The sequence below is a fragment of the Eretmochelys imbricata genome, chromosome 21 (assembly GCF_965152235.1).
Source record: "Eretmochelys imbricata isolate rEreImb1 chromosome 21, rEreImb1.hap1, whole genome shotgun sequence".
NCBI classification, from domain to species: domain Eukaryota; kingdom Metazoa; phylum Chordata; order Testudines; family Cheloniidae; genus Eretmochelys; species Eretmochelys imbricata.
In genome coordinates this window covers 10,365,344-10,381,190 of record NC_135592.1, presented here as the reverse complement: position 1 = coordinate 10,381,190, position 15,847 = coordinate 10,365,344, and the positions used below count along the sequence as shown (strand labels likewise).

General features: G+C 48.7%; 1 protein-coding gene across 1 annotated transcript in view; it reads left to right on the top strand.

The window, feature by feature from the left end:
- GRM4 (glutamate metabotropic receptor 4) overlaps positions 1-15,847 on the top strand; it is a 167,380-nt gene that overhangs the window by 130,066 nt on the left and 21,467 nt on the right. Inside the window, exons 6-7 of the mRNA XM_077839576.1 lie at positions 3,938-4,138; positions 9,508-9,644. Of these exons, the coding sequence (XP_077695702.1) occupies positions 3,938-4,138; positions 9,508-9,644 (338 nt within the window). The remainder of the gene's footprint in view (positions 1-3,937; positions 4,139-9,507; positions 9,645-15,847) is intronic.

The following is a 15,847-nucleotide window of genomic DNA, read 5'->3' as shown; positions in this document are numbered from 1 at the left end:
TTTTCCCCCAGGGGCTCTGTACGAGCCATGTGAATGCTGCGGAAACTTGATTCCAAACCAGCCCTGCTTGAAAAGAGATATAGGCCTGACCTGTAACCATAGATTCCCCCACCCGATCAGACCCGAAGAGTTGCTTCTCTGCTCAGGCCCACTCCTACCCGAAAGGGTCATGACTTCTCATGCAGTGTCTCTAGGCTTGGGGTTGTGTAACCAAACCTGGAGGCTTTTAGCCATTGCCTCTCTAGGGGACTCCCTTCCAGGCCTGCATATGGGGAAATCAAATCTGGCATTGCCCCATGGCTTAGCTGTGGCTAGAATCACTGGGGCTCCCGCCTGGCACATCTTGGGGGCTTTTGGCCTGGTTCCTCGCACAACGGGGTGGGGTAGGGAAGACAGAGTGGAGTGGGAAATCCAGTAGGCAGTGCAGGAGGGATTCCTCATAGTGCTTTGCAGCTTCTTCCTCACCACAGCACGCTGCCCCTTTGGGCAGCTGCTCAGAAATGGGGAGGAGCAGAGACCCTTCATCACCCACAGCTACACCATGGCTTGGAGGGTGACGGAAGCACATCTCAGGCACTGGAGGCTTCTGAACCTTTGGCTGCAAATCTTAACCTACCGCTGCAATCTCCTGAGGCATGTACCTCGCTGGGTTGGGTATTGAGTGGCCTGGGGACATTTTTCCCTTGTGCAGGGACTGCCACATGTAGCCTAATTCCTCGCGCCCCCCAGTGGTAGAGAACAGACGTAGTGAATATAAAGGGGATTCTTGACTCGGGTGGCTGGACTCGGACAGACCCTGTGGTTCTCTCTGGCTCTCTAGCTCCCAGCCTGGAGTTATCACACAAGGTCTCCCTAAGGCCCGGCCTGGAATCGGCCCCCCTGGAAGGAACTGCTGACATGTACAATCCAGTGCACCACACCCCCAAAATTCACCCCCACGCTGTCCCCACCCAGTGTCTCCCTAGTACCATTCCTACCATGCCTGGTAGCTGAATGCCCCCTCAGATGGTTCCCCACAGGCCCTCACTTCACAAAGCCCACTCCTTGCCCTGTGTTAAAGCCCCCATCTGCTTTGCCGAGCTCCCATGACGTTAGTCCCCTGTGCTAGGTGTCACTCAGCTGGGCATCTGGAGGGTTCTGTTATTGGTTGTGATGCCGGAGTAGCGGGAAAACCCCTCTCGGACACCCACTGCCACAGCGCCACACCCCGGGGGACTCTTTCTTAGCTCTAATTAACAGCATGTTACATTAATCGGTGTCTTTCGCTAAATGATTAACATGTTTCAAGTCCCATTAGGAGCAGTTATGACAGGGAGAGGCAGGCAGCTGTCGCTGGTAATTACCGCACACTTGAACGATTCCACCATCGAGGGCTGGCTAGGGAGGTGGGGAATCAATCTGTGGGTCAGCGCCTGGGAGAGCAGGAGGGGAGGAGAGTTCAAGGGGGATGGGGATGGGGAGGGAGATGGGGAGAGCATGGTAGAGGATGCGTGGCTAGGGATGGATGTTGCGCAGACCGTCCTTTCACACTGCGGATAGCTCCCAAGAGACCGATACTGTCACAGCTGATGGTGAGATTGATGAGCACAGCATGCTGGAGGATGGATGATATTTGCATAAGCTGTAGCTCAAGCTGTGACTGGGGTATGTGAACTTGGGGATGCCAGGGACAGTGTGGCACAGTGCCAACTGCAGACAGCTCTAGTGTGGTGGAAATAAAACACTCCATAGGCCAGGCCCAGGGGTGGAGTGGAGGAGAAGCTCAGGACGGGGTCTGAATTTAGCAGCTAGCCACAGTCCTGAGCTCCCCAGGGAGAGGCGTACAGGGAGCATCTTCCCATCGTGAAGTGAGAGCGCTGTGACTCTCCATGGGCAATCAGGGATCCAGCCTTCTGCTCGGGGCTGGCCAGAAATGTTCTATCTAAGCTGCTTTTTGACAGAAAATGGGGATTTCAACAAAATGGAATTTTACATGAACTGCATCTGCCTCCTCTGGGATATTTCCGTTTTTGGTCTAAAAACAGAACATCTGAAAGCGGGAAGCGGTTTTGGCTGAAAATGAAACTAATTTGATTCTGAAACACCACCGCGGTGCCTCCTGGAAGCTGTCATTCAGTTGCCTCATGAGCCATGTTCTCCCATTGGACTTCATCTCCCAAGATGCACTGGGGCAGCACCTCCATTCATGGGGGGGAGGGTGAGCCAGTATTCATCATGGGAGATGTAGTCCAACCCGGGAGCCCGGCCTATAGAGGCACATGAACTACAACTCCCATCAGGCACCATGGTGGCATTTCAGAGCTGAAATATTTTGCTTTTGAACTGAAGCATTTCAGGTTTTGATTTTTTTTCACTGAAAACTTGAAATTTTCCAGCCGTGTCTAGTGGTACCAAATAAGCTCTTGGCAACACATTACCTGCCTCCCAGTTAAGTATTTCAGGGCTCCCGTATAATGGTGATCACACTGACTAGGAAGGAACTGTGACCAGCTCTGCACTTTTAATGGCTTGCAGAAGCGATGCCAGGTTATTCTAATGCTCCTGGCAGTCCTGCCTCCAGAAGGTGGGACTTCCTGAAAATGTTTATCGCAGTACTGGGAAGTTTGGCAGAGCTGGAGGAGGTATCTCCCTGAGGCAGTGCTTGCAGTGCAGTGAGATGACATCTTTCCACTCCAGCCATGGGTACCTGACTTCGGGCTTTGGATACTGGCTGTAGTTTGCCGCAGCTTCAGAACTGTCTACTGCAGCCTCATTCAAGTTGCATGAAGAGTTTGCGGCTTGCTTGGACTATGTTTTCAGCCTGACGCTGTTTACCATGTAAAGTTTATGTACCATAAACTTCCTGGCTGGGAAAGATGAGTTCTAACTAGCTGAAGAATTTTATGGGGTTTAGAGTAGAGATCAGTGTTTAAGATGGAAGTGCGAAACAACTATAAGTGATTCAATGACACTGCTATGCATCCTAGGGGAATTTCTGCACAATAGATATCTAGCAGCTCACAGCTACAGCCAGAGAAATATATGTTAGTGTTGGAGATGTGCTCATAGTATAAACTTCAGATCAGAATTACATATACCTCAGTATTTGGGAGTATTCGAATCAGAGTAATAGTTGTAGCTAGGAATTTAGATAGGACTTATCTGTTATTATCTGTAACAGTTGTGCTCGGTGCTCTACATATGCCTGGTATGATGAGGCTCCTTTGAGCTTATGATCGAAATAAACAAGGCAGACAAAGAAATGACTGTTTTGCAGTTGTGGAATTGGGGCGCAGAGAAAGATTAAAGGGGCAGATTCTCAGAGATGTGGGGAACCCACAGCTCCAGCTATAGTCGCTGTCATGGGATTTGCAAGACATCATTTGCTTGGAAAAAAGCAGGCCCCTGGTGACTGGTCTAAGGTGTCACAGCAGGTCCGAGGCAGAGCTGGGAGTAGATTGCATGAGTCCACTGCTTTGAACCGCAAGGCCGTCCTTCCTGCCCCTTTATTATTTGGCCTGGTTTTCAGAACATCTGAGCACCTGCGCCTCTGACTGAACTTAATGGGAGCCACCCTTAAAATCAGAGCCTTTCTACATTACTAGACCCCGCAAGCATGGCTGTATCGGGAATGGTGTAAGGCAGAAGGGCCAGCTTCTTCTAGCAGCAATAAATGTTTGTAGTGAGCTCCCAGATACTGTAATACCATCCCCATCCCAGATACTTGGTACCATAGGGACTAGAGAACATATGCTGGCTCTGGGGAAACTCCCTTGGACCTGAGTTCAGTCTTTCCTTGCAGTAACGACTCTAGGAAATGGGGGAGGCCATTGGCAGCTCCCAGCTCCGCCAATCCCAGTGGGAGGAACCTTGGGAAGTGTGGTGGCTGTGGTGGGATTGGTTGAGGGGAGCGACGAGTGAGCTGGTGCTGCTATGGCCCCGCATTGTGTGTTTGCAGACCGCGAGCGGATCGGCCAAGACTCCTCATATGAGCAGGAGGGGAAGGTGCAGTTCGTCATTGATGCCGTGTACGCCATGGGTCATGCCCTGCACAACATGCACAAGAGTCTGTGTCCCGGCAAGGTCGGCCTTTGCCCCAGAATGGACCCGGTGGACGGCGTGGAGCTGCTCAAGTACATCCGCAACGTCAACTTCTCAGGTCTGTCTGTCCGCAGAGGGTCAGGCTGTCTGGCCTTCAACATGGTGGGGAAAGTGGGGGCGGTAAGAGAGGAACAGGGACCAATTTATGCTCTGAGTGACTGGAGAATGACTCTGCTAAAGTTACTGGAGTTACTCTAGATCTACAGGGCTGTGAATGAAAGTGGAACCAGGTCTCTTCTGCTCCCGGCCTGGACTTTCTATTTATTATGTGTATTATGGCAGGAACTAGAAGCCCCAGCTGAGATACACATACACCTAGTGAGAGACAGACCCTGCCCTAGGGAGCCTACAATCTAAATAGGCTCCATGGTTTTATTATTGTTCCCATGTTATACAGAAGGAGCTGAGGCACAGAGTGATTAAGAAGCAGATTTTCAAAAGAGCTCAGCACCCAAACTGCTGAGTGCTTCTGAAAATTAAAGCTAGGAATTTTAAAGAACATCAGAGTGACATAGGAGCACCCAGGAAGTCAATGAAACTTGTGCTCGTGAGTCACATAGCAGCTTTCAATAATTCCATCACTGGCCACTTATCCAAGGAGCGAAATAGGAGTTGACCCTTCCTGAAAACTCTGGTGATTTTTTTTCCAAGGTCACACAGGGAGTCAGCAGCAGGAATCGAACCTGGATCCTTTACAGTGCTAGCTTCAAGCCTTAACACAGCCCCACCCTTCCTTTGTTAGCTTCTGTTCCTTGTTCTACTTCCATTCCTTCTCTCTCTTTCCTCTCCCCCTTTGTTGAAATGAGCTCCTCGTCTGATTCATTCTGCTACAGCTTTGTCTTCCTTCAGATCTCCTCTGGAAACTCATCTCTTCCCTGTACTATATCTCTTTAATAAACATTTTCTGTCCCTTCCTTCTTATTACTTCTATTTATCTCTCCCCTGCAATCTCCTCTGCAATCTGTCTTCCTTATTTATTTTTCCTTCTTCCCCTCTTGCCTGATTTTCTGTTCTCTTCTTGTGTTCGTATTTATTTGCACAGTTCATTTGATTTTACTTGAAAGCAAATTTTTTTTTTAAATGTGGCAAAGCCACAGGCAGCAAAACTCCCACTTCCAGCAGCCATCCCCTGTGTGCTGCGGGAAATGTTTCTGTGCCGCAAGCAGCTGGTGTGGATCCCAGGTTGAGCATTGGCCGCTACTGTTTTGAACTGTTTGTATTGCGTCCTGGCTCCCACCCACTCTCCCTCCCGGACTACGTCCCTGAGTGCCAAGCTCGGGCAATCCCCGCTGCACATGAGTGGCAGGAAATGTCAAAGCCAATCACTCTGTCTGTACTTCAAGCGTAATGAGCTGTGGGGAGGGGAGGGCATGGCAGCTGAGCTGCCATTTGCAAACGGAGGGTGTCCGCCCTGCCGGCATGCCCAGTGCAGAGTGGGCTGCCAACATGACAGTCAGTAAGGCAAGCCATCATATTTCTTCCACCCTCCTCTGCCTCGCTCTGTGGGCCACTGACCCTAATGGAGATCCCCATGTTCAGTCCAAGTCTGAATCAAACCCTGCTTCTTTATCTGAAGGGCTCAGTAGTGCAGTGGGTTAGTGCAGCCCCAGGTGCCTGGATTCAAAGGCTGCCTCGAGTTACAGGAGCCTAAGGACTAATCTCTGCTCCTTGTCGGCCTGCATCACGAGGCGTGGTGCCTGCCTGGCAGCCTGTGTTGAGCAGAGCCCCAGCCTCAGGAATCAGATAGCATGGGGTGTTCAGGGAGCAGGGGTAGGGATGGGTCGGTCGGTTGCCCGCACTGTCTCTGTCTCTTCAAATATAGTTGGCAGAACTGTGTGAGGTCCAGGACTGGAGTAGCAGGAGAACGGCAGATCAGGATTAAGTGCTTGCAGCGGGAAGCCTGTGGCTGGAATAGCGAGGGAGGCTGTGGGTCAAGATTGAGGTGTACCAGCAGAACTGTGCAGAAAAATTATGCACAGCATCTGTCTGGGCTAAGCCTGCTTGTAGCCACTGCTTCCAGCCCCTCCATTTCATGAAGTCCCTTTTCGCCCAGCCTGTATCTAAATGAGAGAGATGCCGTGTTGTTGTTTTTTCCTCGGCAAGCTCCGTAGCTGAATGTTGAGAGGAGATCACCACTCCTGCTGAATGAATGATATAGCATCACAATACACTGACACTGTGTATGGATTTATTATTCAGTGCTTTAGGAAAGAGACTCCCAGACATCCGGAGATGGTGTGAGACCGTGCAGGCTGCTCGCGGGTGGGGAGGGAGCCTTGCAGAGTGCCCTTTGCAATCTGCTTTACACGGATAATGCGATTTGATCGGATAAATGACACAGGTGAGGAAAAGCCGGCTGATTTCCACATGGGAGTGAATTAGTTCTTCTGGCATCTACTCTAGTCCTTCTCTCTCTGGATGTGTCTACGCCAGAAATGCTACAGCAGGACAGCTGCAGCACTGGAACGTAGACACTATTTGCAGCGATGGAAGGATTTTTCCATCGTTGTAGTAAATCCACCTCTCCGGGAGGCAGTAGGTAGGTGGAAAGAAGAATTCTTCTGTTGACCTAGCGGTGTCTACACTGGACCATAGGTTGGCTTAGTTAGATTGCACAGGGCATGACGTTTTTCACAGCCCCGAGCGATGTCGTTAAGCCAACATAACTTTGTAGTCTCATTTCTCTCTCCCCTCTCTCTGTCATAACGTCTCAGCTTGCCTCCCTGCTTGGCACCTTTTAGAACCATTTGCACTTGTGCAAAGGGGGTGTGAAATTCTACCACCGGCGTGAGGTGGAGAATTCTGATCTGGAGGTGTTCTATGGGGGCTTAAGGCTGCAATTCAACAGGCCGTCCTGACTGGGCAAAGCACCTACGCTGATGCGCCTGTCCCACTGGCCATGAGTCTTCAGCACTTCCTAATAGTGACGTGCCATGTTTTGCTGAAGAGGGATGGACTTACGCATGTTGTTTAAATGCCTTGCTGAGTTAGCGCCTAAGAGTGATTGCACAAGGTGCAAGGCTGGGGGATACCAGCCCCAGAGCCTGTCCAAATGGTTCTGCCATTGCCGGGTCAACAGCCTTCCATATCAGGCCCAAGGAATTTCTAACAACCCCCCTCCCTGCAGTATCTAGGCACTGATGAAGTGATATTTGTTAATTAATTTCAGCCTTGCCAAATTCTAATCACCCGCTGGCCAAGGGCAATTAAGTAGTTGTTGCCAGGTGAGGAGGCCAGTTGCTGAAAGGAGCTGCACTGACATATACCAAAAAGAAAAGGAGGACTTGTGGCACCCTAGAGACTAACCAATTTATTTGAGCATGAGCTTTCGTGAGCTACAGCTCACTTCATCTGATGTAGCTCACGAAAGCTTATGCGCAAATAAATTGGTTAGTCTCTAAGGTGCCACAAGTCCTCCTTTTCTTTTTGCGAATACAGACTAACACGGCTGCTACTCTGAAACCTGACATATACCAGCTGAGGATCTGACTCCATGCCTTTTTGTTTTTTCATGATCTTCATCTGCATGTACAAGTGGATTTGTTTTTTATCTGTTTGTTTATTTTGGACATTTAAACAAGTTTACAAATCCTTGCGGGTAAGTATCAGAGATGAAACGATCGGTGTCGGAAGTAAGACACGGGAGGTCACTGTTCCTCTTTCCTTGGCATGGATGAGGCCACTGCTGGAATGCTGTGTTCAGCTCCAGGTACCGTGCTTTAGGAGAGATGTGGAGAAATGGGAGTGAGTCCAGAGGAGAACAACAAAAATGCTACAAGATTTAGAAAACCTGACCTGTGAGGAAAGGTTTAAAAAAAACAACTGGGCGTGGTTAGTTTTGAAAAAAGAAGAGGGAGGCGGGGGGGACCTGGTAAGTCTTCAAATATGCTAATGACTGTTACAAAGAGGATGGTGATCAATTGTTCTCCAGGACAAGCAGTAATGGGCTTATTCTGCAGCAAGGGAGGCTTAGGTTAGATATTAGGAAAAAACTTACTATCAGGGTAGTTAAGCTCTGGAACAGGCTTCCAAGGGAGGTGGTGGATTCCCCGTCACTGGAGGCTTTTAAAAACAGGTTGGATAAACCCCTGTCAGGGAGGCTCTAGGTTTACTTGTTCCAGCCTCAGTGCAGGGGGCTGGACTTGATGACTTCTCGAGGTCCCTTCCAGCCCTGCATTTCTACAGTTCTACGCTCATCAGTACAACAGTGAGCTTTTGTTTAGGGAAACCTTCTGCAGTAATATAATCATCAAATCTCTCTGTTTAAAAGGATGTTGGCAATTTGAAGAGGGAGCCCCTTTATACTTCCCAGGATGTGTTGTTTCTGTGATTTTATTAAATGGAGTGAAACTTCTGTTTACACATATTTATCAGACCAGGCATTTCTAGCCAAATGTTAATAATAAAAATTGGGACAGGTGTGCTCTTTGTTTAGAAGGCAAATGTATTATTGTCTGACTACTGAATTAATGGTAACCAAATAGCTAAGTATCTGTTTGTCCTCTGTCTCTACAGGCTGGTAAATTGTCCTGGCAGGTTTGCAAGGCTGGTTTATTTTTTAAATGGTATTTATCAAATGTCACCAGAATGCATGACACTGGGAAGAGACCATGGAAGAAGAAAATAATCTAAGGCAGTGGTTCTCAAACTTTGTTTTTCCGCGGACCACTTGAAAATTGCGGAGGGTCTCGGTGGACCACTTACTGATCTTTCCAAATGTTGTTTGTACCGTTAACTAACTATTGTAAAGTGCTTTGGATAAAAGCACTATATAAAAAAAAAAACCTAAATAATAATTAAAGTTTTTTTGTTCTACAAATAAAAGCACACAACTCATATTTTAATATCCGTAGTCTTACCTTTCTAATGCGATGGATGTGCCCTTTCTCCCTCGCCGCGGCAGCCCCAAGCTGGGGCTGGGAAGGAGGGGGTCTCTCCCCGACAGCCACAGCCTTGGAGCTGAAGAAAGTCGCCTCTTTCTCTGGCCACCACAGCCCTGTACGTCCCAAATTTCCCCCACCCCCTCTTCTCACCTCACTGCCCCCTCCCACCTACCCTCTATTCCCCCTGAAGGCCGCCAACTCACCGTACATGGTGCGTCTTCTCCAGGGTCCAGGCACCTAATTAGCAGAGCCACGCCTGTGCAGCTCCACTAATTAGATGGTTAGCCCTTCATTCTCTCGGGCGTGACTGCCCAGGCACGCACCTTAGAGGGAACTATCCGCGGACCACCTGAACGGAGCAGTGGGCCGCAGACCATAGTTTGAGCACCTCTGATCTAAGGACTCTGCTGAAGTTAATAGCAAAGATCCCATTGACTTTAGCAGGAGTTGAATCGGACACTGCGCTAGATGGATAAGCCACACTGCACAGCATTGGAGCAGATGTTGTTTTACGCTCTGACGTTAAAACTTTCCTGTCTTGTAGGCATTGCTGGGACTCCGGTGACGTTTAATGAGAACGGAGATGCACCTGGCCGTTATGACATCTACCAATACCAGATCAAAAACTCCACTGCTGAGTACAAAGTCATTGGGCACTGGACCGATCACCTGCACTTAAAAGTAAGACCTTGGACTGGTTTTGCATTTGGCTGTGGAGTCAGTGGAGATGGTCCCAGCAAAGAGGCTGGGCAACAGCTTTATCCCTGCTTCCCTAGAGCTTCCATTAGGGAGCATTGTTTTGTACTAGTCGAAGAGAGGTGACATGGCAGCTGGCTTAAAGGGACTGGGAATTCCGAAACTAGACACACCAACCAATTCCACTAATTGTGCCGAATGGTTCCCATCCTGTGCTTGATACACCATTAAGGTATATTAGATCCCGCAACGAACAAACAAACTCTACGTAAAAGAACATTATTAAGTTTGCAAAATCAAGCAGTCGAAAGGTAGGGAATGCCAGGGTTGAAGTTGCTTGTTCTACATTATTTCAACCCCCCTTATGTGTCTGCATCATGATACTGTGTTTCTTTACATGGTCTCTTGCTCCTTTTTCCATTCTTATTTTTTCCCCCAAGGGTTTATAATTTGGCCCAAATCAGGCTGATTTTCACATGGATGGCAAAAGGCACATCGCTGACACACACAGACCATTCCCCTGTCTAATTGCAAGTCCCTCCTCAAAAGCAGGGGGGTGCTAGAGCTTTTCAAAGAAGAAGTTGTCACAATTTTGTAACATAGGCCAAACAATTTACTTTTTCCCTTGTCTTGTTCTGGGCCTTGGGGCTCATTATTCCCCTCTGTGGCTCACAGCTTGGGCTGTGTTGGGTCTTTGAATGGGGACTAATGAAAGCAGCTCAGCCTGTAGCCTTTGCCGCCTTTCACCCCAGAGGTGGCTGCAATTCAGTGCCTGCTGAAATGATCCCTGTATGGTCTGTAAAGTTATTTGTGTACTTTGGCATCATGGGGTGGATGGCGGTATATTCAAAGAAGCCATTATTGTATCATCGAAGCCAAGAATAGGTTTTCAGGCAACAATTTAATCTTTCCCCCTGTTTTTTAAATGCTAGTAGCTCTGGCAATATTATGGGGAGATCTGGGCAGGAGAACGTTTTCCTGTCCCTTGAGAAAGTTACTGAAATTTCAGAAAAATCTCATTTGCACATTTGGACAAAAAGTCAAAATCCTGAAAATTTTCGTGAAGTGAAAATTCAAAAAAAGATTGGATTGGGTTAGTGGAAACATTCTGATTCGATTTTGCCTTTTTATTCTTTCTTTAAATTAATTTAAAATTTCAAAGGAGACGTCATTTCAAATGGAAAAATGGAACTCTCTTTGGTTTCAAGATTGTCTTAAACAGACATTTCAACAATTTCACATCAACTTTTTCCCCCAACTCTTTTCGAAACAGGAAATTCGCTGAAACTGACTCTTCCCCATGAAGAGTTTCAGCATTGACGAATCAGTATTTTCTGATGGGAAAATGTTTTGTCAAAAAAATTCCTGACCGGCTCTGCTGAGGGGCTATTTTGCTCTGGTGTGTAGTCTTGTCTCCTGAACTGCAGGGCTCTTTCTTCTTATCCGTGCCCCAAGAGGTGTCATAGGGCATTGCCTATACTTCAGTCTGGGGTGTGATTCCCAGCTCAAGGAGACAGACCTGCGCGAGCTCTGATGGAGCTAGCATGCTAAAAATAGACTGTAGCCACAGCAGGAGGGGCTAGCCGCACTGAGTACATCCCTGTAGTTGCAGATGGGATCGTACTTGGGGAGGCTAGAACCTCCCGCTGCTTCTGCTGCTGCAGTTACCCTTTATTTTTAGCATGTTGTCTCAATCAGAGCTAGCGCGGGTATGTCTCCTTGAGCTGCGGATCACACACCCAGCTTGAAGTATAGGCTTAAGCTAAGTGGGTAACATGGATAGTCCATGGGTGTAGTTTGGGGAGGGGGGCAGGTGGGCATTGTCCCCAAACTGCAAGCCTCCAGCAGGCATGGAATTTGCCCCCGCCCTCCCGCATGCAGCCCCATTGGTCTGACTGCAGCTGCCCCTCCAAATACAGAAGTCAAACTACGCCTGTGAGGTAGTCAGACCTTCTACTGACTGTAAGGGGAGGAAATATTGGGTTCTGACCCTCTCAAGCTGCCCACTCAGAATAGAAGATGCTTGACCCATCTTGCGGGAACAATTGACTGCCTAGAGCCTGCGTTTTCCAGTGGTTATGCCAATGTGAGCCCATTAGCCCTCTGGGACGGCTGAGATCATTTGGACCTCAGAGCTCCACCCTCTTGCACAGTTTTCTGTAATGGTGAGCAGAGAGGGGCATGCTAGGAGATGAATGCACTAGCGTTGCCATTCTGGGGACCTGGAATCTTATCTATCTTACGGCTTGTCTACTTGGGGGATTTCATCTGCAGCTTTTTGATGCGCGTCAGTTCACGCGCAATATGCAAGCAGCGTACACACGGCACAATGTGCCCTCTATCGATGCATGTCATTGTGTACCTATGGAGGCGGTTTGCTGCAGACTCAGGGTGTGGTTTTCTCGGAGGCTGTCCCATGGTGCTTTGCTTCACTGCTGAGCAGTGTGCATTCTGGGATTTTTCTCACTGTGAATAGTGGGATGCAGCGTAGCAGCCAGATGAATTCACATTTAAAAAAAATCCCGTGATTCATCTGTCTCCACCCCGTACTTTCTTTCTGGGGGGGCTAGCGCCATTTTTGTAGTCCTGCCAGCCAGCGTGGGCCCAACAATTCTCCATGCCACTATGCTGGCAACCTTGAATATGCAGTGGCCACTTGAGGGGTATTTCAGCATTCAAAGCTGGATGAATTTGGCTTTGGACTTGGCCCACTGAACCAGCGACCAGTTTATATCGCAGTAGCAGCTCCTCCTGCAGCAGGACGGTTTTCAGTGCTGGTGGAACCGGGGCAAGAATGAAGAAACCGAAGAAGACACCAAGCAAGTGATAGTACTGGACTGATTCCTGGAGCAGCCTCACAGCATGCAGCGACGCTTTTGGGCGTGGGATTGGTGGGGGAAGTTTGTTCTGAGCTAACAGGAAGTTGCGAGAGAATTTCAGGATGGAGAAGGCAAACTTCTTTTTTGAGATATGTGCTGAACTAACCCCGGGAGCTGCAGTAGCAGCATGCCAACATGCGGTGCCCCGTACCCATGGAGAAGTGGGTCACCCCCGGCATCTGGAAGCTGGCCACCCCCAAATGCAACCGATCCATAGCGCACCAGTAGGGTGCAGGGAGATTGACCATTGGGGTTATGGTCATGCAGGTGTGGGAAGCCGTGGAAGAGAGGTTGTAGCACCGGGTTCTGAAGCTTGGTAATGGTCAGGATTTTGCTGATGGCTCTGTGCACGTAGGTTCCCAAACTGTATTGGGGCAACTGATGGGACCCAGATGCCTATTATTTGCTCTACCCCCACTCAGGGTTCAGAATTCATAAACGCAAAGGGGTATTCCTCCGTGGTGCTCTGCAGGCTGGTTGCCCCACTGTGGTAGATTTGTGGACATAAACGCAGGGTGTTCTGCAAGGGATCACAACGCGAGGAGATTTTGGAACGCCGCTTAATTGATCTTAATGGAGAAAGGGCTGGTTGCCCCCAGGAACACGACAGACATTAACGGCGTGGACATTTCCTCCAGTTCATCCTCTGCTTCCCTGGCTAATGAAGCCGTTTGCAGGCTGCTTGGACAGAAGGAAAGAGCTGTTTCACTCCAGTCTCAGGGAATGGCAGCAGAGTGTGCGTTTGGCTGTTCGAAAGGAAGATGGTGCTGTTGGTGGACTAGTTTGGAAACACCATTAAAAACAAACATTTTGAAGTGTATAGCAACACATTGTATTCTGCAGTAGCCAGTAGGTGTACAATACAAAATACAAGCAGCCGGGGCAATGTTGTCAGCTTGCTCCTCTTCTGCGTCTCAGGCCCAAAGTCGTGCAGCTGTACATCTAGCTGTTAACCTGGGGGAAGGGAGAGTTGGAAGTTTTTTGAGCAGTTCAGGGTTTATGAGTCGTGGGAATGTAACGCTGTGGCAGTCCCTATTGTATCTTGTGTCTTTGCCTGCCTGGTGGTGTAGAACCTTATGAATTAGTGCAAACTGAAGGACTTTCTGTGGAAAAGAAACAGTCAGCACCTTATGAAAAATGTTTTCATGATTAAACAATCTATATGTAACAAAGAGAAATGAACCTTGAACTGAAATGATAATAAACCAATGGCTTTTAATTATTAAATGACACATTAAAAAGCAGTCTATTCTGTAGCGACAAGGAACCATTTCATTAAACCAGCCACAAAACAGAGCAGCAAGAACGGGGCACAATGCAAGGGGTGGCATGGGGTCTTAAAGCCACAGATGAGTTTATCCCTTGGCTCGGCTTCTTCTGGTTCACGGGCCTTCTGGAGTGGAGTGCCAAGGCTTGACGTTACCAGGGGCGATAGAGGGCTCAGAAGAGCTGGGGTCCCAGTTGCCACGGTTCTGAGTGCCCTGGGCTACGGTCTGTGAAGGGAACGGCCTCTCTGGGAATACAATTTGGTGGCATGGTGGGATGAGTTCTTGTTGTTGCCAGTGGCCTGTATTGCCCAGGGGCTGCATAATGTGACTGGGGTGCCGGTTTGCAGGACTTTACTGCCTGCTGCCCAAATAGTAATCCATGTGACAACTGGGCATTTTAGCTTTGTATCACTTCCAGAAGTTGCCTCTCCATTTCCCTTGGTCTTTCTATACAGTCTTTGGCCATGACGATGCTTTCCCTGGCAACTGCCACACTCTCCTTCGCCACTGCAGTGATCTCCTTGGAGATGTCCTTGTCTGCTTCCCTCTCCATCCTCAGATACTGCCCTCACCTCTCTGCTGTGTCCAGCAGTTTGGGGGCTTTGCAGTAATGTCCGTGAACTTTTCATTAGGAGTTTCCCCTCCCCTGATGTTGGCCAGACACTCAGCCATTGATGGTCCCTGTCCTGGGGGGCTTGGCCAGGGCAGGTGCCGGGGATGTGGGAGTAGGAAATAAATCACAAGTGGTTATTGTTTGTATTCTAGAGAGGCTGTGACAGTGTTTGTATCTATTTCTGGCTTTACCCCACTGCGATTCTTCTCCGAGGCTCCCCCAAGCCTGAGATAGTAAATGATGTGTGCATTGGGATTTTTGTCTGTTCGGTTTTGCCATTGTGTCTTGGTGGCTGGGGAAGGGGGATTTATTGGGGTTGCAGACGGGAATTATGTTCCCTGAGGTTTTGCCTCAGAGGTGCTTATGTGGCATCAGAGGGATTAGTGGGGTGAACATGGGGGCAAGCTGGATACCTCCCTTTTAGACTGTGCTGACTCTGGATGACTTGCTCAGGCAGGTGACTGGTGCTGCATCTACACTGCCTCTCTGTTGACCCATCAACATTGAATTAAGTGCTATGCCTCTTGCAGATGTGGAGTACAGAAGTCAATGTTACAGGCGACTTAGGTTGGTGGAAGGGACCTGGTAGTGTAGACGCATATATTATTAGGTCAACTTAGGTCGACTTCTGCCGACCTAAGTTTTGTAGCATAGACCAGGCCTAAAAGGCAGAGAATGGCTTTATTTAAGAAGATGAAGGGCCAACCAATGAGAGATGCTCCTGATGGTCCCGAGATGGTCCCCTGGAAGTGCTGCAGGAGTGAACAGGAGTCGGGAGTTATCTTAGGGAATGGCTGTGCCGCCAATCCTCATAATGTCTAGACAAAAACTGAGAATTTTTCCAGCCGAAGATTTTACTTTATTGCCCCTGCAGATTGGGTGAAAGGGCAGAGGAAAATAGATAGGCTTTCACAACGATTGCCTGAAGCATTCACTGTTCCCGATCTTTCTGTATGTAAGCCTGTGAAAAGCCGTGAAAAGCCATGAAAAGCTTTTCTATCCCCACAGCAAAGCTGTTTCATTGTAAGAATGCACGTTACAGGGCATTTCTACCTCAGTGGCAAGCTGTACTCTCTGTAGCTTTACAGGCATGCAATGCTCATGTCTACCTCACGTAAAAGCTTCTTTTGCTGTAACCACAGTCTCCTGTCACATAAAGGGGTGTTTCCATTATAGAATCATAGGACTGGAAGGGACCTTGAGAGATCATCTAGTCCAGTCCCCTGCACTCACGGCAGGACTATTATCTAGACCATCCCTGACGGGTGTTTGTCTAAGCTGCTCTTAAAAATCTCCAGTGATGGAGATTCCACAACCTCCCATGATGGAGATTCCACAGCCTCCCTAGGCATAGGCATTAGGCAAATCTGCCACAGGTGGCAATGAAGTAGAGGCTGCAGCTGTGCCATGTTGCCAGCCACCATTGTG